This window comes from Cyanistes caeruleus, chromosome 4 (genome assembly GCF_971803275.1).
Source record: "Cyanistes caeruleus chromosome 4, bCyaCae1.hap1.1, whole genome shotgun sequence".
Lineage (NCBI taxonomy): Eukaryota > Metazoa > Chordata > Aves > Passeriformes > Paridae > Cyanistes > Cyanistes caeruleus.
In genome coordinates, this window is record NC_141704.1 from 10,811,886 (window position 1) to 10,836,600 (window position 24,715).

Below are 24,715 nucleotides of genomic sequence, written 5' to 3' on the forward strand. Positions count from 1 at the left end.
GTTATTAGCACTGGTTTCTAACCAACAGAGACAATAAATGTTGTATGCTACTGATATTTCTAATATATCACGCAGCAACATGCCCTTCTAGGAAGCTGAGGTGTGCCAGAGTAAAATAATTTAACTAAGCTAGCTGTAGCTTCAGTTATCCATTAATTTATAAAATCAGTTTCTAGAAAAATAAAACACACCCCAAAATACCAAGAAAAGAGACACAAGAACTTCATTATTCAACACAGAAGTTTTTATTTACAATTAAACATAAGGATATCAGAAAAAAAAAATTGAGCGTTATTTTATTTGTATTTTCATTAATGTTTCTAATGACAGTTTACCCTGCACTGTGTGAACAAATGTAAATACTTAACATTAGCCTTAGTATCATAAATTAACAATAACTGTAACTGATGCTTTGGATAAAGAACTACAAATTACAATTCAAGTGCAGTCTAGGTGCTGGACATAGTTTAAAATCCAAACCTGCATTGAAATCAATGAGATTATGCATATGGACAAACATAGTTCTATATAAAATTGTCCATATAAAAGTTTGGCCCTGAGACATTTAAAATCATGGCCTGACTTGCTGGATCACTGCTGCTGGAGCACCACAAAGCACTAAAGAACATTGGAAAGCAAACACTAACTGACAATGTACTTGAAGTGAAATAAAATGAAGCTGAAATATTAGCATATCAGAAACTACAGAAGCACTGCAGTTGTTCCTTTCATGTTAGATCCTGACACAAAGGACATTTTATTATAAAAAGTTGCTGTCAGATCTTGAACCACAGCAGAGCTGTGTTTATCTCAGAGATGTGGCTAAATGACTTTAGCTGTCCTCACAATTTTTGACCAGTCAATAGGACTCTAGGGATGGCTTCAGTTGTGTCAAATTCTCCCCAGACTAATATGGGAACAGAACATCACATATGACACCAGCAATAACGTGGATGTGAGAGAAAGGTGTTTTTCATTGACTAGCCAGCACCATGAGTAGTCAAATACACAGGCTGAGAGCAGCCCTTCCCTCGAGTGTCACACCAGGTGCCCTGGTAGCTGGCAGCTCCAGCTCACAGCTGGAAGGAGAGTGCAGCCATGTACCTCACCTTCAAGAATAGTATCTTGGGATTTCTGTGACTCATCTGCTGTAAGACTTTGTCCATGAGGAACAATGGAATAAAACACCAGCATTATAATCAGTCGGATTTTCCCTTTATTTCCAAAGGTAAGAACACCTTACTAAAGATACCCAGCCAAAGACATTGTCCTTTAATAGCAAGACAAACCTTTCTTGTTTAAAGTCCACTGTAGCATTGTTTCCAAACAGCAGGATATGAGAGGCTGACCTCTCAAGGGAAATGTTTGATTTCCCTTTTTCTTTTCTTTTCTTATCTTAAATAAGGGGATAAAAGATTTGAAAAGAAATCTTAGAAAGTGCTGAACTTAGGCTCTTGATCTGAATTTATTGAATCCATGGAAAGAGACTTCGCAACACTCCATATTTGCCCCATTTACTCTCAGAATAAAATACAGCATTCAGATAAATTGAAAACGTCAATGATTTATGGAGATGTCAGTGTTTGCTACCTGTCTACAGGCTGATACACCTCATTAAGCAAATGGTTTCGCAAATTTCCTTGTGGCAGATGGTTTATCAGTAAGTAATTGGTGCTACCTGTTTTCATTTGTGTGCTTCTATAGCAAGTGGAACCCTCTGATGTTTGATCAAAATCATTATCTCAGTCTTTCCTGTCTCTGAAGCATTTTGGAATATTTTCTCTTGGCCTGCCACATGACAGATCATTCTCCAAGGGAGAAGTGGGCCAAGTGGGCTTAGGGCACTGCAGAGGCTGGTGTTCAAACAAGAGCCAGAAATAAAAGCTCACAGGAGGCAACAGGAAGAGCAGTGGAGCAGGTTGGAAGTTAGGGAGTGGTCCAGATTAATAAACAGCTGTGGAGACACATGTCAATGAGCTCCATCAACATATGGATGACTGTGGTGTATCTATGAGCCATCTCCATATAAAATGTATGAACCACATATTTTAGTAAGTCTTTTATAAACTTCATGTATTTCAGTTAGTAACTTTACATAATAAACTTCACATTCAATGCAATTCACATCCCTGAATAGAGGACAGAGAGCAGTTCTATTGCAGCAGCTTCCATTCCTTGAAGGAACAGAGAAAAATATTGCAATGAGAGCATCTAGAGCACAGCATGAGTTCCAAATTGTTTTCATTCCCAGTCTGTGCTCAGAGATGGAACATCAGCAAGCGGCTTTCATTTTTCTTGCAAATCCAGAAGAAAATGAGTAGCAAGTTGCATAATGGCAGAAGGAGGACTAAAATTCAACTGCAGCTCAACTTCAGTCTGCTTGAATGCAATTTAAAATGTGTAAAAAGTTTCAAAGTCTTTTGATAGTGTAGTTTCCACAGTGGCTTCTTTAGTGATGTCAGAATTGTGGATCTTCAAAAACTTCAGCTTATTTGGGTTAGTAAGCTGGTCTTCTCAAAATGGAAAAACATGTTGAATTCCACAGCACATGGATTGACTGTGTCTTGAATCATACCTTTTGTCTCTGAATTTTAACAAGCTGCTTAGCTGAAATTTCAATTAAACACTGACTGCCTCTGAAGTCTTTTCACCTGTTATGAAATTAAATCAGAATTCAGCATATGGTGAAGTCTTCAGCTTAAGAATACCTCTTTAGTATAGTATATTTATCACTAGAATGTTCATGTCTCAGCACTTCTTTTAAATAACTTCAAAATTGTGTTTGCTTCCCCAGATATCAACACATCAATCCAGCACTTGGTCAGTCTGCCCCTGATGGGAGCATATTTGCCTCTGTGGGCTAGGTATGTCCAGGAGGTGCTCAGGCTAACATTACAGAGATGCACCACTGAGAGAAAGAAGTGAGAAACCAGCACTCAATAGAAAGTGCCATTTACAGTGGGTTCTCTGAACCTCTGACAGGGGGATGTCCTGGGAGAGCACAGCAACCTGCAGCCGTGTGGCCTCAGTCTCAGAAAGGTGCTAGAGGACACTTCTGAGCACTTTAACTGTCTTGGACAAAACAGTGACTATAAAGAAATCACAACAAACAAAAATGTTCTGATCTAGTTCCCAATGCTCACCCCTGAGTTAAGAGCATCCTGAAAGATTTAGGATGGGAAGAGAACTTGAAAATATTAGGCCAATGATCTGGATTATTTCCTACAGGAGAGCTACTGAATTTTCTAGCATGTAAGAAAATAAGAACAACAAAATAGGAAATGATTCAGAACTCTTGGAACGCTGAGAAGTCACTGCTGAATACTGAGCTGTTAAGTGCTTACTTACTTATTTTAATTTCTTTGACCTGCATATGAAGTAGGAGCCCATGAAGGCCAGGAACAGCACAGAGCCTCCAATGATTAATGCCATCTGCAGCATGCTCAGCATCTGGAGCCGACCAGAGATTTTCGTTCTGAACATTTCTGCTTTCTCATCCCCAATAACAGCAGACTGAAACAGTGCAAAGAAAACATCAGTCAAAGGTACATATGCAAGACCTCCCTTGTCGAATATACTCTTGGTGTGGTGAGAATCATAGCATGACTTTAATTATCCAGTTTCAGGGCACCAAGACTGAAATATCTAGGTAGGGTTTTTTTTTGTTTATTTGTTTGTTTGTTTCAAAACAGAGAATGCTAATAGACATAAAATTTACTAACCTCATTTAGCCAAAGAAGAGGAAACACATAGGGTTTTGTAATATTTTTTAAAGGCCTGAAATGAGAAAACAAGTACCGTATGTTACTTTTAGTTTGTTATATAAGCCCACTCTGTACTTAAACATTTTTCTTCTCTAACTATATTTATCTGGTTTCCAGATGTCCCTTTTAAATATACTTTTGGAGTGAAAAAAACCAAACCAAACCAAAACTACAATTAATAACAGCCATTTTACATATTGGGAAACCATAATTTTCTGTCCAACCTTCTGCATATGGACAGTCAGACACAGAGAGGGTTGAAGATCTGTGTGGTGTTCATATTTACAAGATGCCAAAGGCATGTTTATCTATGTACATTTAGGCCAATGAAGAGGAAAAACAAAGCAGCTAGAGACCCACTGACCCTTATGATAAAACTATCTAGTGGCAGGGAATACATAAATTCTCTTTCTCGTTGGATTTATTACAGAAAGTACAGTTTGTCGTTTTGTTCATCCTCATGGCCCCCATTTGGGTTTTATCAGAATGTTATTTTTGAGAACATTTTGTCTTGTAAACTTCTGTAGGGAAATCAAATGTGTGTTAAAATACTTGGGCAGTGTCCTGCTCAGGAAGATTTACTTTGAACAAGCTTTGGGGAGATATTCTTATTCTTTCTTGTCCAAGACATTTCTACTGATACTCTCATAGACCACTTAAAATTTAATTAAAAATAAAATAAAGATGTAACACTTACTTAATTTTTGAAGGCTTCACAAGGAGGTTTACTTGCAGCCTTTTTGCAAATCGTAGTGTAAAACCAGTCACCTAAAACCAGTGAAAAAATCCAACAAAACATTTATTTAAATTTCTTAGACGTCAAAGCCTACAATATTGACTGTGTCAAAAAGCATTTTGGGATTACTTTCTCCTTAAGTTTTGAGGGATTAATTTTTATGAAATGGTAATGTTTCTAAGGGTTTCTCATTTCTCATAGAAGTTCTAATTTTATGGCTTTACCATAGTTACTTTTGTAATTTATATTTAAACCTGAAGACAATGTTAACAACTACTAAATCAGTCATGGCATATTTCATATAAAAATATGCTTCAGGGTTTTTTTTCCAGCAAAAAATCAGATACATTTTCTTTTTCAAAATGAAGGATATTTACCTTGCATAAGGCAGAAAAAAGCCCTTTCCTATCAGGACAAACAGATGTATACAAAGGTCAAATCTGTTCTTCATATCTTTCTTCTGCTCTCTATATTTCACAGAAAAAGGCTGTGATTCTTGAAATTTTTGTGTAACATTTAGGAAGATATGTTTGATAACTGTATTCCAAATGAGGTGAAACAAAGATTTAACTTCATGTCTCCTCATTGAAATTATATAGCTTAACTGCCTAATTTTAGTGAGAAATCATTGATTTTAGCTTTTCATTCAAAGTAAGAGCAAAATAGAATTTTGGAACCTTTGAATTCATCATACAATTCACAAAACTTTGGTATGTACACTTATAGATCTGAATCACTGAAACAGAAATAAAGGTAAGTTTGTAAGAAGTCAAACTCATTCTGTTTGATAGATCTGCTGGACAATTCATGTCGCAAAGACTTAAATTAGGTCTATTTAAATCATACTGTTCAGAGTTCTAGCAACTGGAAAGAAACTCATCTATGTTATTTAGTTTCAGTTGAGATAGTAGTTATCAAGAAATGGCTAGTTATAAAAAACAAGAAAAAATCAAAAACTAAATGTAGAGGAAACAGAAATTTCATTTAGAAATTTTCACAAATTCACACAGAAATTTTCTCAAAGTACCTGAAGATCATAAAAAAGCTACAACATACTTCACAATTTGCAGAATCCATTATGTTCCCCATAAAGTAAAAATCAAAACAGATTTTCCAAACTTTGAAGGTCAGAATGAGATAAAGCTCTGTTCTAACTTTCCCCTGCTGAAACCATACCACTTTGAAAGAGGACCTTAGAAAAGCAAGCATGAAAATATTGCATCTTCTGCTTATCCCTCTGGTAAAAGGCCAAGCTCTACTACTATTAAATTTAAACATTGAAAGTTTCCCAAGGTACAAGCATTAAACACTTACAGGCTCTATGTCTAGATATGTCTCATGCTCCTTTTCATTTGGGCTCAGGCCTTCCACATTATCCAATATAGATTTACTTGCATGAAGAAAATGAGGAAGAGAGATATATACCGGTCTTTCTATTGAAAAAAAAAGCAACAAACTCTCTTGAATCATGAAGTCTTTGGCACTCATCTTCACTGGTTATTTTCTAAACATAATTTTGCTGTATAGATGTACAATCCAGATAAAAATATTAATAGTCTAATCCCACCACCCCCCCAAAAAAATCAAAAAACCCCAAACCAAAAGAAAAATACAAAATTTGAGCATTTTGTGATTTATTTTTTGTCCTGAGGAAAATTTGCATAGTGAGATAAACTGCAGTTACAAATCCTGCTTATCCTGTGTCTACACTGTGGAGCTGGCAGAGCTCCCAGTTTCATGCTGTGGTGAGGACATGGCTGTCACTCTCTCCCCCAACCCTCATGATCTTGTTTTAGCCTGAAGGGACCTCTTGCAGCTCACTCTGCACCAAATGCACACTCAGTATATATTTATTTTACCAACACCACACTAAGCCAGTATTGTCTGTGTACATCCATACAACTGTGTACATTGCCACCCCCACCACGTGTGTGAATTGCCACAGACACAAGGTGCAGAACTGTCTCTGGTTTTACACAGTGCCCTTCCTGTCCCTTCTCCACACACATTCCTGCAGTTTTCAGTACAAAATCTATGGTATCCAGACCTTGCATAGCACTATGCAAAATACAGAAATATCATAGTCCTCATTCTGGGAAATGAGACTGCAGAAATGTGAGGGGTCTCACAAGCAACCTTTGGAAGAATTTACAGAATCCTGAATATCAGATTAAGACTTCTGCTCCAGGAGAAGAGCCTTGTCCCCAGTTAAACACCTTGTGTGGCAATACTGTGTCACCACCATACTTGCTTTGCAGGCACTGATGTCCAGGACTCCAGCTAATGTGCAGTTCTCTGATATTTCTCGATCTGTGCAGAAGCAATAATTGTCTCCAACTTCAGTTGGTGATGCAAATGCTTCACGAGGAACTATGAAACGGTACAGTGTGATTCCCTTCACAACCTGCTTCTCAGAGAAAACTCCATAGATTGATCTGAACACAAAAGAGGAGAAATGTGTTTCAGCCATTTGAATTAAAAGTCTAAATTTGTGGCAATGCTTCTGAAAGATCTTCCAAATGCCTCTGTCAGAAAAAAACAGCCCCCTCAGGGACACAACGCCCAGGCTCCTGCCACACTGTTCAGTGAATTGTAAAGGTGTTTCTCTATAGTGGAGAATATTCCACACCTTCACAAAAAGATTTACAAGCTCAGAAGCGAGCATGCCAGTACAAAAAACACCAGAAAAAAAATCAAATATTAGTAACAAACAATATAGACAGAATAAACAAATTAATTGAGATCTCTTTTCCCTACACACAGCTACATCAACAGTCATTATGAGGTTTTTGAAAGTTTCAGGACTACAGTAGAGATGCTTATCCATATAAAGCATCTCTGATATGGGTTTTTGCTGACCTCATAATAATCTAAGCTTTATGATGCAGACAATATCCTGCATATAACCTTATTCCATTGAATATGAAACAGAATACTACTTAAGCTTCGTCTTGCTAATTCAATATCAGCTGACACAGAGATATGGTTGCTACACTGTACTGTAACCAGGACACCAACACTTTGTATTGAAGCCAAACAAAAGATGAGTTTTGCAACATGGACAGAAAAATTTTTCCTGACCCTGCCTCTGCAGGACCTTTGCCAATTGTTGTTGTCCTTTGCTGCTCATGGATTGTGAGAATTTAATGGCCAGAGGTATCTATCAAACTTTGTGTGCTATAAATCCAAAGAATTTTTATCACTTCTCCCCTGCATAGATTTCACTTTTCTATGAATTGGGAAATGTTTTCCAGTTTGTGGATAAAATTGTTTCACAAAAAAAAACAAACCCTTAACTTCATATCAAAACACTGATCTTTGAAAACGAGCACTCTGCAAAGCAAAGTCCCACTTTAAGCCTAGTAAAAAGGAAGTATCTGTTTCCAGGCAGCAAAATAAATAAAGGGTTTGAACCTCCTGAAGTAAATACACTGTGATGCACTTTAAATCTTTGACATTTCTTTCAGTGATCCCACTGGAGAACCTGGGGACACTGGATGGCCCAAGAGAAGCAGCAGGTTTAAAAGTCATCATCACAAGACGTATTAAGCAGGATTGTTTGCTTGTAAATACATAAAATATGTAAAAATATCCCAGGAGAAAACAATTTTTGAGTATCTATTGAATGATAGCAAATACTGTTCTGCATCGATGAGTTTTTCCAGACATGCCAAAGATGGACCTAAATAGACCCTGCTGTACATGTTGCTTTCTCAGACCAAACAAGGCTGGGTCCTGATCTTAGAAGAGGTTCAAGACTTTGAACCCTGTGGCCCTCAGTGCCCTTTACAGATCTCTAACAATGTCTCATTTTTCTGAATATACATATTTAACTATCTGAAATAAAATACATTTTATTAGCTTGCTACTTAAAAGTGGTAGAACCAGGCTCAGAGCCACTAGCACAACTCACAGCGTTACTTGTGTTTTAGATGAAAAGTTTGTGCTTGCACTGCCTGACTGTCCTGAGCCCAAGCACAGCCACCACAGCCTCCCCCTGAAAACAAAAACATTCAGTGGCACACGTGGGTGTGAACACACTCCAGGAAGGGAGCAGCCTACCTGCAAATATCAGAGGAGAAGAAGCGAAGTACCTGATTCTTCTTAACAAATGGTGGGAAGGATGCTCCATCTGTGAATAAAATAAAAAGCCAGCTTGAAGGCAATTCTACTTAGAAGACATGATTTAAGTTCTAGCTCAGTTGCTACTTTCCTGTAAAGCTGTGACAAAAGTAAACTATGAGTCATTTGTGGGGAAAATGTTTATGTAAGTTATTGCACATTGACAGGCACTTCACAGATAAGATGTAATTGTTTTTGAAAGTGAGCCAAGATACAGCAGCATTTTTTTTTTTTTGTTGCCAGATGTGAAGCTGTATGATCAAGCCCATTTAAAACAGAGGATAGTTAAAAAAAAAAAATATAAAAAAAAATCTGCTTAATATGAAGCCAAAACCTGTTGCAAGGTTTATGCAGTCTATAGATAGATGCATAACCCTCCTAGAGATCCTTGAGTCACCTGCAGTTATGACACTCAGGGCTTACAGGAAACACAGCTTTAGACTTCAAACTGTGTATTTAATAACAGGGCTAAACCTTTTCCACCAAAGATTGCTCAAGTGGGCCTCTAAGCTGAGGTCCTTGTAGAACTAATGGAGAGGAGGAAACCAATTCTAGAGCACAGTCCACTTCACCCCATGGTAGATATGCAAAATAAGTCACAGGAGTAGCACTTGGGTGTTGTTTCTCTCCACCTGCACTAAAAGAGTGCAGACACTCAGATTTGCACTTCTGCATTGCAAGCACCCAGAGTCATGTAAGAGAAGCCTCTGTCATTTTCCCAATTAAGGTGTTGTAACAAACCTTTAACCACTACATTTGTTAGTTTTTTGCAACAATTTCTGTTTAGTTTCTTAGGCAGCAGCCAAAACCAAACAACTGCAAACATCTGTGATATCTTTGAATCCAGCTGGCAAGAGCACGAAGGATAAATACACACTGCCACTTGCCCATTGCTGACAGAAGCACTTTTTTTCAAAGATTTGAGATCATCTTAAACACACTCTCTGTTTCTAAATCCTGGTATTTTGTAAGATTGGCAAACATGGATTCATGTCAAGACCCATACAAGTATATTGTTTTATATTTTTATCTATCTATTTTCTTATACTACACACGTTGAGCTTTCTTTTGAAAGCTTACAAGGTAAGGCAGAATTCTCACACTTACAAGAATTTTTAAACCTGTTGCATCTCCAAACGTAGCAATTTTGCACTGAATGACCTTGTAAACTGTGCAGCAATCTTTGCTGACAAGTAAAAGCTCATTTTCCCTGTACTGGAGCACTTAAATAGCAGTGTATGTTTATTTCATCAGTTACAGAAGAAAAATAAACAAAATTTAGGCCCCATAAGAAAGGAGGGAAGTCCTAGAATGTAAGAAAATATTGTTTCTTCTAAAATTAATTACATGATTTGAAAAGGACCTAATCCTTTGTGGCTCACAGACTTTTGGAAAAACAGATTCTTGTGATGAAATTTAAATACTTCAAAAAAATCTTGTTGCACAATCTGGGTTATCAGGAAAATTATCTATGCCAGGTAAAGCAGAATGGAAAATTGAGGAAAAAAGCCCCAAACAAAACAACACAACACAAAAGCCTTCATTTACTGAAGGTCTGGAACATTCTGCAAAAGCCTCCATCAAGACACCTGCCAGCCTCAGCTCCACAGATTGTGGTGTCCTCACAGCAGTGCTTTCACTATTCAAAAAGAAAAATATCACCTTGAACAAATGTCTCTTAACTCAGCTGTTACATATGCAGTCTAAAAGAAAATTCAGAAGTATTTGTCTACAGTCTATTCATCCAAGTCTAAACTACTTTGCTTTTTCATCCCTTTTCATTTTTCAGTGATCCACAAGTCATTCACCTGACAGCCTCCTCTTTTGTTGTCTCAGTTTCTATTCATATATCAGGATGTTCATTCTGGTGCATTTAATTAAATTTTCAAAAGTGTAAATGAATGTACATTATTAAAATGACAAGGTAATTTTCAACAGCTATAGTAAAGAAAAAAAATATTAATTTTATTGTACTATGAAAATAATTAGTAGAAACAAGAGAACTGGATAATTTTGTTTCTCTTCCACATTTACTCTAGATATAGAGGCTGTGTGCATGCGTATATAAAATGATGTATAGTAATAAATAATTCATATATTTTAATAGATACACACATATGCATCTATAATGTTAGTAGTATATCTGCATATATATAGATACTTAATACACAGAATACAGAACTAGCAAAGCCCAGGGGTGTTAATTTAAATATTGTAACTCATTATTCCCTTGAAATATGAAGAAAAGTATTGAAGTTTTAAAAAAGCTTTAATAGGCTCACCTGTGCCATTAACCATATCACAGTGACCTTCCCAGTATGAAAGAGTCCTATAACATAAAAAAAAGTCATGCTGCATGTAGTAAATTCTGCCATGTAAACACTTTAATTACCTGTATTACCAAATATAATTGTTCCAGGATAAGCCTGACCCTTAGGAAAGGCTAAGGATAGAGATGTCAATTTATTCAGATAAATTATAGGATCCATTAGAAGGGGATAAAAGGAGTCTATTTACTTAAGAATGCAAAACAGAAGTAAATACTTTTATCAAAGAATCAACAACAGTCTTAAGTCCAAGCTCCTTATAGAATTATTGATAGCTGAAAGAAAGCAATGGTTTTGGCTTGATTCTGTTCCCTTTGAATCATTGAAGTTTCTTCCATTTACCTATAGCTCCTAATGGAACAAGTTTTAAAAGCCATACCTTGAAAATACATATATATATATTTTACTCTACGATATTATGATACCTTTTATTTTTGTAGCTTTCAATTATTGCTGTTTTTGTAATATCTTCTGTCCCGGTATACACATTGTAAGGTCCATCACTTGTCCCATTATACTGTAACAGATGCAACAAGAAGGAATAACAGTTAGAAATATTGAACAAAATTATAGCATTTTCTTCCTCAGAGCAGGAAGTTTTATTCACAGAATGGTGACAGAAGTCATTGTCTTCTCATTGGTTTCACTTACTGGGTAGAAGACTCCCACAGTTGCTTTCACTCCAAGGAAGCTGATACTTTCTAAGAAGGGGTCTTTGTATCCCCACAGTATTTCTTTGATGGTTCTATTCTGCAGCATGGTTGTGTTGGAAGGAATCCAAGCATTTATCATTGATTGCATAAAACCTGGGAGCACGGCAGGCATAGCCTACAAAAGCAATAAAATCAGTGTTTAGTATAAAATTCTCCATGTGCTTTGGATTAAAAACAAAGAGACTGACTCTAAGAAATGTCTGCCAAATCCAGTTCCCAGATCTGCAACTCCCTTGAAGTTAAGTTTTTACATAAAGCTGACACTTCTTAACAAAACAATTACCGGCCATAAGTTGCAGACAGTTTTTCTTGACTGATTACATGAGTTCACTAGATCAGCCCTAATCACGAAATGACAGAACGGCTGAAGTTCACAGGGACCCCTGGAGACCATCTGGTCCAATCCCTGCTCAAGCAGGACCACTGAGAGGCAGCTGCCCAGGACCACGGCCAGAAGGGCTTCTGAAGAGCTCCAAGTAATGCTTTCACAAAAGCTTGGATCAGATGATCTTCTGAAGTGCCTTCCAACATGGGCTCTTCTGAGACTCTGTGACTGCTGGTATGGTTCTGTTGTGCATTAGCACCACCCATCCTCATCCTCTGCCCCTTGCAGACACCTCACAGAAATCCTGAGCACTCATGCAGACACCAGAAATTTGATGCAACACAACCAGGGCTGAATATATGTATGAAAACTCTAAATATTAGTCAAAGATTCTCAGCCTGTGACTGAGCCTTAAAAGGCTCTAGCACTACTCTAGGTAAAGATCTCTGTGCTCTTCTTTGAACAACTAATGCTCAGTAGGACAGGAGAGTTCCAGGATTGCACCATGGGGCTCTGTGGCGACGAGGCCATGCAGGAACTTGGTTCCATGTGGGAGCCAAAGGAGCCTCCCCTGCCAAGCAGACCTGAGGGTATTATGGAAAGAACATGGCAAATTCACCCTGTACTCTTTATGCTGTGCCTCACACACAAAGGGAACCCATCCACAAACTCTTGATTTATTCCCATGCTAAAATTAACTAGGAAGATGTTTTTTTGAGCTCTGAACACGCTGTAGTGAAATATATCCCTGCCCACAACAGGGGGGTTGGAACTGGATGATGTTTAAGGTCCCTTCCTACCCAAACCATGCTATGATTCTATGACCTTCCTCCCTGTTTCCTCCAGTAGCTCAACATTTGTATCTGGACACTATGGATTTGTTTCTGTACTTACTGCAATGGCGAGATTGAGGACAGTTACGTGGTCGTTTTCTGGCCCAACAGACATATCAGGTACAAAATCAGCAATATTAGGCAACATGTAGGATATTGTGCCATTCTGACCTTCCATGATATTTTCTTTGGGTAAATATCGCACCCTGGAAATACAAAACACAAAGAGAGAACATTTTTAGTCTTTGATTTTTAAGAAAACACATAGCCATGCCTGACTGAAGGTTTTTTAAAAGTTGATGAACATTTCAGTAAAATGAATGTTTAACATTGCATAGCCACTAAAAGGTTTATCAACTTTTCATGTGATTATATGTAAAAAATTAAATTTTCTACAAATATTGTTCTTTTGGAAATAATTCCTTTTTTTTTTAATCTTTATGTCATTAATGGATCTTATATGTTTTTGTATATTTTTTAAATGAATTATGATTTGTCACATTTCATAAGCTATCTCATGGTTGCATGTAATTAGAATGGGTTGACACAGACATAAAACCTCAGAATTTTAGTCTGGTAGACATGTGTTGCAACAAAACAGGTTAATCCCATAATGTTATTTTGATAATATTTAATATGCATGCAGATATTTATAATAAATCTTTCAGTCCCACTGAGGTTCTGCCAGTCATGCCCTGCCAGGAGATCTCTAAGGTACAAATCTCTGCTGCAGTTCTAGCTTTCACTCCACTCTTCCAGTCCCACCCTCTTGCTGACCCCTCTGTGGGGACAGCAGCCAGCAGGGATCAAATTACAGTCCATGCTGCAGGTCCAGAAAGCTTCTCACAGCTCCAGCCCAGAAGGGATCTTCAGGACACTCCAGGATCAGATTTTCCAGCATGAGTGTTGGGGGTACAAAAGGAAGAGAGAGCATTTTCCCATGGTATAGATGTAGCCAGTGAAGGTGGGGTTTAACTGAAGAGCAGCTGGATCTTGGCTTCTCAGAATTGTTTTGTATACGTGTAATTTTAACTCTTGTCCTGATGTGTAGAGCGCCTATCTGAAAGTTGAGTGATTTTTCTTCCTAATTAATGTGGTTTTGAGTTGTTCTACACTATAATAACTTATTAAATATTTAAAGGGGATTGAGAGAGAGAGAGAGAGACTCAATGTCACAGTTACTAGGGTAGACCAAATATCCTAGGAAGGCATGAGTGCAGCAATGAGAAGAACCTTCATTTCATAGTCATCATTTCTTACTTAGTCTTATTTAGGCTGCTGGCTGAGATTTGTCCCTGAGGAAAAAAAAACGCATCAGCAGCAGCACCAAAGTAAAATTTTTCGGGAGTTTTGTGGAAATTCACGTTCTGCATTATTTCTTAACTGTCTTTTTCCTGATTCCTGTGTAACTCTTTCCTTTGTCTTCCCAGGTACTCTATGAAACAAAAGTTCTCTCTTTCCATTGAGAAATAAATAACCTTTTAGGCATCAAGGCACTTTTGCTGAAGATGCTGAAATGGGAAACTATCTTGTGAATATAATATACATCCCTAAAGTTATTGAGAAAGAAATATCCTATCATCATAGGAAAGAAATTTCCTAACAAGGGTGCCAGTGATAGCAAATATTATTTATTTATAAGTATTTATAAGGCTTAATAAGTTGATTCTCAAGAAGCATCAACTAGTCTTATGTCACATCACATTTAACATTAAACAGATAATAAAACCTCCCCTGAATGTGAGAGGACTGCTGCATCTACATCCTACCTAGTACACTCAGAAAAAGGAATGCTTTTCCAAGCAAAATTTGAAAAAAGGAAAGCTATTGATTAAAAATGTCATAAAGGAGAAAAAACAAAAGCAAACCCTGTTGTTAAAATAAGTATTAGTGATGCATGGATGATATCTCTTGATGATAATCTCTTGGTTTTAGGGTATCTGGCACATTTTCTCCCATTATAAAGCTGGTGAAATCTGAACAGGAAGGAATGCAACCATCTCTGTGATATTGTGGCAAATGAATTATTGTTTCTCACAAGTACAAGCAGCTTCACATCAAATTACCTATTTCTGTTTGTGTTTTGTTTGTAACTAAAGTATGATGATGGAATTTCAAAAATAAATTTTATTTCAGCAGATATAATGTCACATATTAAAGGGTCTTTTTTTTACCTGTATGTGTAAGGTCCTCTTTGTTCAAATTTTGGTTTAGACCCATTGATAACCTCTGAAGGATTTAACACATGGAAAATCCAAAATTCCCTGTAAACTGAGCTTCCTGGCACAAGCCAATTTTGATAAGCAGCGGTACCATTGACAATGACAGCTTCCTGAAAGTACAAAAATCAAAGTTAAAATTATCCACAAAAGAAACAAGTGAGAAGTTGCATTTATTTTTTAGATGGTTGTTGAAGATTTCAAAGCAAACAGAAAAATACACCATTTTAGCATCAGTATGAGATGTACAGCCCAGTTGGCCAACATCTGGAGGCAGCTTGACATTCCTGCTCAGTGAGAGCAAAAGTGAGTCCCCCTAAAACAAAAGACCACAAAGCTGATACAACTGCTGATGTAGCTGGTAGCAAAGCTTTGCTATTGCTGTGGTGGGGCATTCCCTTAGTTCTCAAACACTTCCAAAACCAGTGATTATTTATAAAGGGAAAATCTTTGATGACTGAATGATACCCAGCAGGTTACAGAATCCATAAATTACTTTTCATACATTGCAAATAGCCCAAGGGAGGAAATGGGAGTTATGCCTGGGCATTTTTCAGGCTCTGAATAATAATTTAATAATAATTTTGTACCCAGAGAAATCACATAGTACTCTTGAAGGATTGTTTCTTCAACAAAAATTTTTGTCACCAAAGCTGAGATTTTCTAAGAAATCTCTTTAATTAGGATAACATTTTATTAGGAAATTTTCCCAGATTTAAGGAAGAAGGGACAAAACAGTATATCAGGAACCCCTGTAGAGGAATCAAGAGCTTTAAGTCTGTGCCACTCAGCCATATGAAAAATGGCAATTCAGGCCTCAGGACTGTAGAGTGAGAAGGAGAGTTTTAAAGTATGTTACCATGTATAGTCAGGGGAATGCCTGATTTGTCTGGTCTGTATCCGGCCTCTTCAATAGGCTTTTCCCAAAGCCCTGGGATAATGTAAATTTCTCTCCATGGCAGTAAAAATTCATAAAAGTGTTTTTCAGTAAGAAGAAAAATCTAGGGTGTGTGTCTCTAACATAAAAGATGCTTTCCTTTATTAGAGTGATTGGAGATGAATTAGCTAATTTTCACAACTCATAAAGTCCAGAAATTAAAAGCCACTGATTTCTCCAGAGAGCAAGGAAAGACATTTTAAATCCAAAGTTTCTAGTTTTGCTTTGTTTTTTTTTTTTTTCTAGTTTAAATTTGTGCCTCTAAATTTCACTTAGCAATCAACAGGTAAACAAAATAGATACTGCCAGTTACTAGCTCCTGTAGTTAGAAACAAATATCTCATTTTGGAAAGTTGTAGCACAGACAGGTGCTTTTTCTGTCAGTGAAAAGCCTGTTTGCCTGGTGGAGTTGCAAACACTTGCTGATGGTGTAAAGCAGTGGGCTTGCTGCCTGAATGTCTGCTATAATTTGTGTGCACTCGTGAGAGAGGGGAAGGAAACCTTGCTGCAGCAAGTGTGTTATCATCTTGAGGCCTTGCACTCAAACCTTGCAAGGTCCAAGATTATCCCAGCTGTGGCCCAGCATGGGGCAGCCCACCACCTGGATGAAGAGGGACAAATTTACATGGTTCAGAAATTGCCTTCCTCATTTTCACAGAGAATTGCTCAAATAATCTGGGAGAAGCAAGATGGTATAAAAAGTGCAACTCAGTCTGCCCAGAGTCTGCCTGTGATCTGTACTCGGCAGAGTCCTGAGACCAGGACAGATGCCAGGATTTGACCTCCCACTGTGTAACTGGAGTGGGAGAATGGTTACATTTCTAGCAGGTATGTTGTCAATAAAACACACTAATCTCTCTAGAAGACAGTAGTCAGGAACAGAGAATAGAGAGGTTTCAACCTTGTGACAATATATCTGTTAAAGTGATGTTATTTACATTTTGAAATTGTTCCCCTACATCCATTCCCCTTCTCCTTATAACCCTTTGCCAGGGGTTGGAGCAGTGCAGATGATGTGCCAACTCTGCCACTACACTCTGCCAGGTCACAAAGTGTGGATTTGCAGCCCACCTTTCACTGTGAGCTAATGTCACTGCGGACACTCCTCCCTGGGGAATGCTTCAAGGGTACAGCTGATCTCACCTGGCAGTTCTGCAGCCAAGGGGAAACTGGCTCCCACAGCGCACAGTTCCTGATCTAAGTGACACCCTCGTCATTTGCACCAGCTCAGGGAGCTGTTTCCTGACAGACAGGAGGAATATAATTCCCTTATTTTTTTGCTTTCTGTGTTACCTTTCTATCAGTTAGCCATTTGGCTCAGGCATCTGTGTAGAGGGAATCAACACTAGGACATGGGAAGCAGCAGGACAAAAGAAGGAGAGGGAAGGAAGATAACAAGACCATTATTTTCTGTGGCATTTAGCCATTATTGTTAATAATATTTCTCCCACGAAAGAGGTGTGTGTGATTCCCTGTCACATACTTTAAGAGTGAAAATGGTGGGTTAAAGTGGAATAAAATCTAGAGCTCTTTTTCATGTCTTCATTTTATAAACTAATACCCTCACACCAGCAATCCCTTTGTTTTTGCTGTTTGATCACTGGTGATCCATCCCTAAATATTCCTCTCCCTAGCTGGGCAGTTACATATTTCCCTATTAACACTGCTGCGTTTTGGGGTGTTGTGAGAGGAGGAGTGATTTTGGAAACTAACATGCAACTGATTGTACAAAACACTTCTCAACTCCCTAGTCCATCTGCATCAGTGCATCAGCTCTAGTATCTCACGCAATAGTTAACTTCTGTCAGCCAAAGTAGCTACACAAATGTGATTGCTACACAGCCAAATTCATGCCATGACCCAGCTGCGCAAGATTGAGTGAAACTGGTGGGAACTTTGACCCTTTTTGCTTCTGACAATTTTCCCCCAGCTAGAGGTGGGTCAACTAGCAATACATAAATTCAAGAAGTGCTGAGCAGGCAGCAATAGAAGGTTGCTGCACTTCGTTGGTTCAAAGTAAATTAAGCCATCGTGATTTCTGATGAAAACCACAAAATTTAAGACAAAGTTTCTGCCTTGACAAAGAATCTGGCCAGATGGACAAAAGATACCATTTTCAGGGAACTGAGAAGTGATAGGAATACTTTGGACTGTATCAAAATTGTGCATGTTGGGCCGCCTACATAAACTGGAGGAAACAAACAATACAATTCTGTAAAACTGAAAAAGATCCAGAAAAGCAGATAATATTTTCCCGTTTTGCAGCTGGAAGAGTAACTCATTACGTCTTAAATGATGATTTTTATCTTATTATTAGCCTTTCTACTCAGGTTTTCTTGGATCACAACTTTTATTCCTTTTCAGTCCTTGATAATAAAGAATTCTGGGACTCAATAAAGCTTAAAATTGATAATGTGGGAATTGTGTGGTTAGAACTTTAGTGTTCTGCTGAGAGCTAGCAGTTACTTTAGCTTCATTACTTTGTATAAAGAAGTGGCATACGAATGTCACAAACAGAGTTTTAAATTAAGGTGTTTCCGATGCCTCCAGTAGCTGAGGAGATACAATCTGGATAATCATAGATCACAGATATGTAGAAACAAATGAATAGATATAATAAGAGCTACAATTGAAAGCCTTATTTCTAAAAATAACTGAGACTAACCCAGTAGAGCACTGAGGCACTGTGGCAAATCATTCACCATTCTGTATTATCAGTTCATCAGGAGTTCAATATTTTGGGTATTGTTACGTGGCTTCTGTTCAGCTCCTGAGCACGTGCACTCAGGTAGAAAGTGGAAGAACTTAGAGAAGTCGTGATAAAGATTTTTCTATCTAATGAATACACTACCAATAGCTTTGAGTGGTTAAACCTAGCTGGGAAAGAAAACCCATAATTGAAGTGATAGGACTTTTGCCTAAAAAGATAATATTGTTCTAAGGAGGGAAAGGCAAAAAGTAGAAATTGAGCCATGTCAAAATATCTTTTTCCAACAATATCAGATAAGATCTTTCTGATTTGTTGTTTTGAATGCTCATTTCCTTTCACTTTTTTTAATTTTTTTTTAATTTTAGACATGATTGTATCTAGTATTAATGACCACAGACATGATAATGTCCAACTGAAATGTCTAGAGTCAGTTAAAAAATAGTTTTACAATCTCAAGCAAAGTATTTGTAGAGAACTCGGAAAGTTCTATGTTTCACTCATAACTCTACTAAGATCAATTTTCTAAACCCTTAAGACCTTTATGGAAAGTTTTCACCCCTCTGGACAGATTCAGTGTTTGTAGAAATTGGGACAGGACTTTTGCCCTTTGCTCCTGAAATCAAGGGCACCTTTCCTTGAATAGTACCAGAGCTGAAATAGTTTAGCACTAATCTCCTGTGGATCCCTGCCAAGCTGCTGCTGCTGCTGGTGTCATTTTGAGTGTGCTCTTCAAATGACAGTTTCTTTAAAGAGTCTTGAAATCTATTCAGAACATATAAATATATATATATGATTTTTTTAATTTTTTTTTTTTTAACTCTGTCCTCTGCTGGAGGTTGGAGCTGAAACAACTCCAAACTTATCCAAATTTTTGGAGCCACAGGTAAAGCATTCTAGGGCTAGAGAACATAGCCATGTGTTCTGATTTGAAGCACAGATGTTTGGTAATAAATTGGAACAAATGAAGGCATGTTTTATGTCACATGGACTTTGTTTGGGTTGTTCTCTCACGGACTCCTCATGGCTGGAACACAACACCCACCTGCCAGGAGATAGCAGCCAACAGACTCAGAGTCTCTGTCCAATTCCTAAGTGCACCTGAGATTTTCTGTACAGTTGTAGATGTTTTCTCTTTGCTTCAAAACCAGTTTGCAGCCTTCCAGCAAAATATACCCTGCTGTGTTTACTCTGCCTAATCTCTCAATGACTACAATAAAAGAGAAACAAGGCTGGTGAAGTGTAAAGATGTGTGCTTAAGGGAAGCCTAAGGAAAGCATGGTTAGACTGCTGCTGCTAGCAGAAAAGGACAAAAAAAACCTATTGATTGCATCGATTTTTAAAATTAAAGTTCCTCCAATTCATTGGGAGATGCAAAGAAGTTCATCTGGACTTGATTCATTTTGCTTTAGAGTAAATTGACAGTAATAGTTTTTGATTAAACCTTGATAACAGGTTAATTTAAGGCAATTTGTCTTGGTATAGCACAGAGTGTCCTAAAACTATTCAACATTTGTTATTCTAATCCAGCTATAACATTTGAAAGCAACTTCCATTTCCTCCAAAAATATAGAATTGGTCCTACTACCATGAAAAAGACTGGAATTTTTTCTAAGATAGGATAGCCAGGAGAAAAACTAGGGGACTTTTTTCAAGCTTCGATGCTGAAGAATTTAAGAGGAGATTTTGCCTTTACTGGTTGTGTCTGAAACAGTTTTTACCTTTCATTAGAAATATGGCATACTGAGTTTTGTTTTCACCCAGTGGCTGAGGACTTCTCTTAGATTTTTCCTCATATGAGTAAAAATGGAAATAACATAGATTCAATAAGGTTGGAAAAGACCTCCAAGGTCATCCAGTCTGACTGCAATGTTCACTAAACCATATCTTGAAGTGCCATATCTACTAATTTTTTAAGCACTTCCAGGGCTGGTGAATACAATTCTTCCCTAGGCAGGCTGCTCCATATAAATGCTTACAGGCCATATCTGAAAGAACATCTCACTGTTTTTTTCCTGTCCTGTGATCCCTATTCTTGAGAAATTCCAAACAAATTTGTCATGGAAACTGATCTGTTTCTACCAAAGATTTTCCTTAAAAACATTTCCAAAAGTGAAATATTTCAGAAAAAAAATGTATTTTGAGCACTCTCTGCTTGGAAGAACTGTTTCCTTTGCAGTCAGCTCCATATTTATCCTAAATATAACTGCAAAGAATAACAAATTTGTTCTTATTAACAGACCTTTCATAAACACAGCAAAATCAGAATTAGATAAATTCAGGTCCCTCTGGAGCATCTACTGAACTGATCACATATTTCAGCTGTTGGCCCATCTTGTCTGAAACGGAATTGTCTCAAGAATCTTATGATGTCACTGAATAATCAGCATACTAAACAGAAAGACAATAGTCTGGTATGACTTGTGCTTAGGAAAAAAACATAGCTATTTACTCCAGTAAATAAAGTCTCTACAAATTTACTCTTTTATGTTTTATGTGATTACTGGTACAATTTTTTTTTTATATATACATCAAACAAGCTGTCTTCAAATAGATACAAGCATCTGAAGCACGATGACAATGCAGAAAATTAAAAAGTGGTTGAGGGGAAAATGACTCCCTCTAATGCTTTACCACCACGGACTCACGCAGGTATAATTGAGTATGTAGGCATTTACAAACCATGCTGTATAACTGGTTCATTACTGTTTGTAAATGGATGAGCACATAACACTGCCAGCATTTGTAATTTGCTTTCAAAATATTGAATGATATGAGACAACATGCAGGATTAATTTAAGTATTCAGTATAAGGAGGTATACATAATTTTAAATTTATGTACTTTCTAGAAAACCTGTCATTTCCTCAATATGGCAAACAACTAAAATTGTTTGCAAATATAGAGAGTGTGACTCCTCTGTAAAATGTTTCAAGGCAGTTGAGGCATTATCTAGTGAGATTTTTTTTTTTATTCTCTCTAAACTTTAAAATTTGAATTCTTGAAAAATACACTAACAATTGGAAAATTTCTCTACAGGCTGGTTTTTATTAGGTTACCTGAAAAAAATAAGATGATATATAGGAGCCATTTTTTTCAATTTTTTAAAAAAAATAATATTATAATATAGCCAAGGCCTCAACAGACAGTTCAATATTTCCTGACAGTTCAGGTGTCCACCTCCTTACTTGACTTCTACAGCTATTGAGCTAAGGCTGCTCTTCCAGAAGAGCCTTTGGACAAGTGTCTCCAACATGTCCACAATCTTCAACACCACAGAAGATCAATAGCAGGACTAAGCAATAAACCAGGATCTTAAGATTATCAGATTTTTAACATTCAGAGAACCAACCTTGGCTGCCCTGACCCCAAGGAGATTTTGTCACCACAGTGGACACTCCAGGGCTGCCATTCCAGATAACTCCACAATTTAAACCTCCAGTTATGTACACTTTTCACCAAAGATCTAAGTAATTTCTTTCTGTTTTCTTTACAAAATAATCTAGATTTTAGGGACATAATCTAAAAATCAGAAAAAAACCTGTGTCTGCCAGGTCTAAAGCATTCTACTTCAATCATTCTTCACACTCAAAACAGAGAGATGCATTTTAGATCCTCTAGTCATGTGGAGAACATCAACTGGGATCACACAATCACAGAATGTGAGCTGGATACATGAAGTGTAAGCTTAGATTCTGCAGAAGAAGACTGTTCAGATTATTTGCAGTATATAACTGCATGGAGTGAACACCAAAGTATGAAAATAACTCCTAAAAAAATTAAAAAAGGAAAATATAAAGAAAAAATAAACTATCATAAATACAACAAAAATAAAATCCACTTGCTTCTAAATTGCATTCTGAAAACACAATATTTTACCTTCTAATGTGAATCACAAGACAGAGCAAATAAGTAAATGTGACAATATAATGAATATATTTTTAAAACTTTTGCTGTTGCATATATTTCCAGAGAAGATTGGAGCATCTAATTTATAAAAACTATGTTAAAGAAAAAAAAAAGCAAACCAGAATTAACACATAAGATATAAAAATAATGACTATTCAATAACCACAAACCATATGTCCAGGGAAGGTGAGAAAAATAAAAGTACCTTTTTTACTGCTTTGCTTATAAGATGATCTCCAACTGGTATTAGAACTCCTCCAAAGATGGCCAGTACACCACCGATGATGGCCCCAGTGATGAGCCCACAGTTCCTGTTACAGGCCATTCCTCTTTTTTATTAGGGTACAGGTAAACAGGGTACAAAAATATCCTTGCTGTAAGGCTTGATGGTTTTCCTCACTTCTTGATCTCAACAGACTCGCTGATCTTCCTTAGAGAAGCTGCTAATATAAGCAAAAAGTGAACAAAAAATCAAATTCCAAAGCTCAAAGTACAAAGCACAAGACATGAGGCAGGTAGGAAGATAACAAGTCAAACAGACAGCGGCCAGCTGCAGGCAGAAAAAAACAAACAAAAAAAAAAAAGTTGCAGGTACTTTTGCCAAGTTAATTGCTTGTTACATATGATGATCTTTCTTCATTCCAGTTGCCTAAACAAACTGCAAAGTTTTTTTCACCAGTCTTTTTTTTTTTTTTTTTTTTTGGCTCTGTCACATTAGGGCAAGCTGACATTGTTATTATTCATAGGACATTCTTCCTGCTGTAGACATCTTTAAATCTCCCTCTGCCAAAGGAGGAGGGTATAGAGAGCTCTGCTTTTATCTCACCTGCCATGCCCATGGCTCCCACTTCAGGCAAAAGCAGGAGCTACACTCCCCTGGCTGTTCCTGCCCTGTGCCAGTAAGAAAGTCCTCAAAACCCATCAGCATCTCCGTGGGAAAGGCAACCTCTAAAAGGAGCCTCTTTCCAGCTCTCTATTAGTCCATGGTCCTCTACTGAACAGCCAGAACTTTGTTTCAGCAACGTCATGACAAAGGCACAACTGGATTTCTCTTTTACAGCTGAATTCTTGCCACCAACTAATTTCATCAATCCCAATTGCCTTACAGAACATCGGAATTTTTAAAGCAAGACTAGAGCTTCATCTTTGAAAGAGTTAATGCCTAAAATTTCAAGATTATTCAGTCTCAGAAGAAAAATGTCTGTGATTAGTCATTGGAAAATAAGAGTCGCTAGTAATATATATTAATATATCTTACAAACTGGCCCCTAGTGAAAGGGGTTGTAAAGAAAATCAGAATGACACTAGAGCTGAAGTGGTAAAGTACAAACTACCAGTGATATTTTTTTCTGATTTTTTTATTGTTTATGAATAATTGAGACAAAGAGCTGCCTAATTTGTAATTTATTCTTTATTATTATGAAATAATCACATACACAGGATTTTCAAGTTAGTTATTTGCTTTAGATCTCCAGTTAACAGAAAAATCTGCCCTTTTCTGTGTTAGATGTCACTTCCATCTCCTTTTTATTCTTAATAATTTCTGCTTGTAAATATGTTGTGACCATCTCTAAATCAATTCCCAAGCAGGTATTAGTTGAGAGTTAATTACATATTCAAGGCCAAACACAGAGAGAAGGAAAACAGAAAGATGAAGTGGAAGAACAAGTCAACCAGTTTGCTCATGAGGACTAAAGAATCAGAAGGGCTTCATGAATTTCTAAACAGTAAAGCAGGTATAGGGAACAGTGTGTGTTCTATTCTCTTTAATCAGTTATGTGATCCTTTTATCACAGAAAGGACATACAACGTGCCCTAACAGATTAGGTACTGTGAAAAACGAGATTCACTTTTCTTAATAAATTATAAAAAAAGTTGAATATAAACAAAAAGACAATTAGGAGACAAAGGAAATAAAGCAAAGGGTTAAAATGGCCAGGTGCCCTGGCGTGTTGCCAGGAACACACCTGATATCTTTGGAACATTCTTTTTATCCCCTCCTGCTGTGAGCTTTTAATGCATATTCAAACTTTTCTAATAAGAATTTTGCATGGTTACGCCCTGAACCCACCTCTTCAGAGAATGCTTCATATGGTTTTTATTTTTGCTGATCATCATTTTATT

General features: G+C 37.2%; 1 protein-coding gene across 9 annotated transcripts in view; it reads right to left on the reverse strand.

Annotated features, from left to right (window-relative positions):
- Nucleotides 1–222: 222 nt before the first annotated feature.
- Nucleotides 223–24,715, reverse strand: part of CD36 (CD36 molecule (CD36 blood group)) — a 36,500-nt gene continuing 12,007 nt past the window's right edge. For 5 of the 9 annotated variants that reach the window (XM_023919003.2, XM_023919000.2, XM_023919001.2 and 2 more), the window contains 13 exons: nucleotides 22,797–23,034; nucleotides 14,995–15,152; nucleotides 12,882–13,026; nucleotides 11,601–11,777; nucleotides 11,375–11,466; nucleotides 10,905–10,951; nucleotides 8,563–8,632; nucleotides 6,748–6,935; nucleotides 5,815–5,933; nucleotides 4,462–4,532; nucleotides 3,723–3,777; nucleotides 3,349–3,513; nucleotides 223–2,651 (listed from right to left, as the gene is read on the reverse strand). In XM_023919003.2, the coding sequence (XP_023774771.2) occupies nucleotides 3,349–3,513; nucleotides 3,723–3,777; nucleotides 4,462–4,532; nucleotides 5,815–5,933; nucleotides 6,748–6,935; nucleotides 8,563–8,632; nucleotides 10,905–10,951; nucleotides 11,375–11,466; nucleotides 11,601–11,777; nucleotides 12,882–13,026; nucleotides 14,995–15,152; nucleotides 22,797–22,916 (1,407 nt within the window). In that variant the 5' untranslated portion in view covers nucleotides 22,917–23,034 and the 3' untranslated portion in view covers nucleotides 223–2,651. The remainder of the gene's footprint in view (nucleotides 2,652–3,348; nucleotides 3,514–3,722; nucleotides 3,778–4,461; nucleotides 4,533–5,814; nucleotides 5,934–6,747; nucleotides 6,936–8,562; nucleotides 8,633–10,904; nucleotides 10,952–11,374; nucleotides 11,467–11,600; nucleotides 11,778–12,881; nucleotides 13,027–14,994; nucleotides 15,153–22,796; nucleotides 23,035–24,715) is intronic. The other 4 variants (XM_086886627.1, XM_023919007.2, XM_086886628.1 and 1 more) reach the window with 1 other exon arrangement.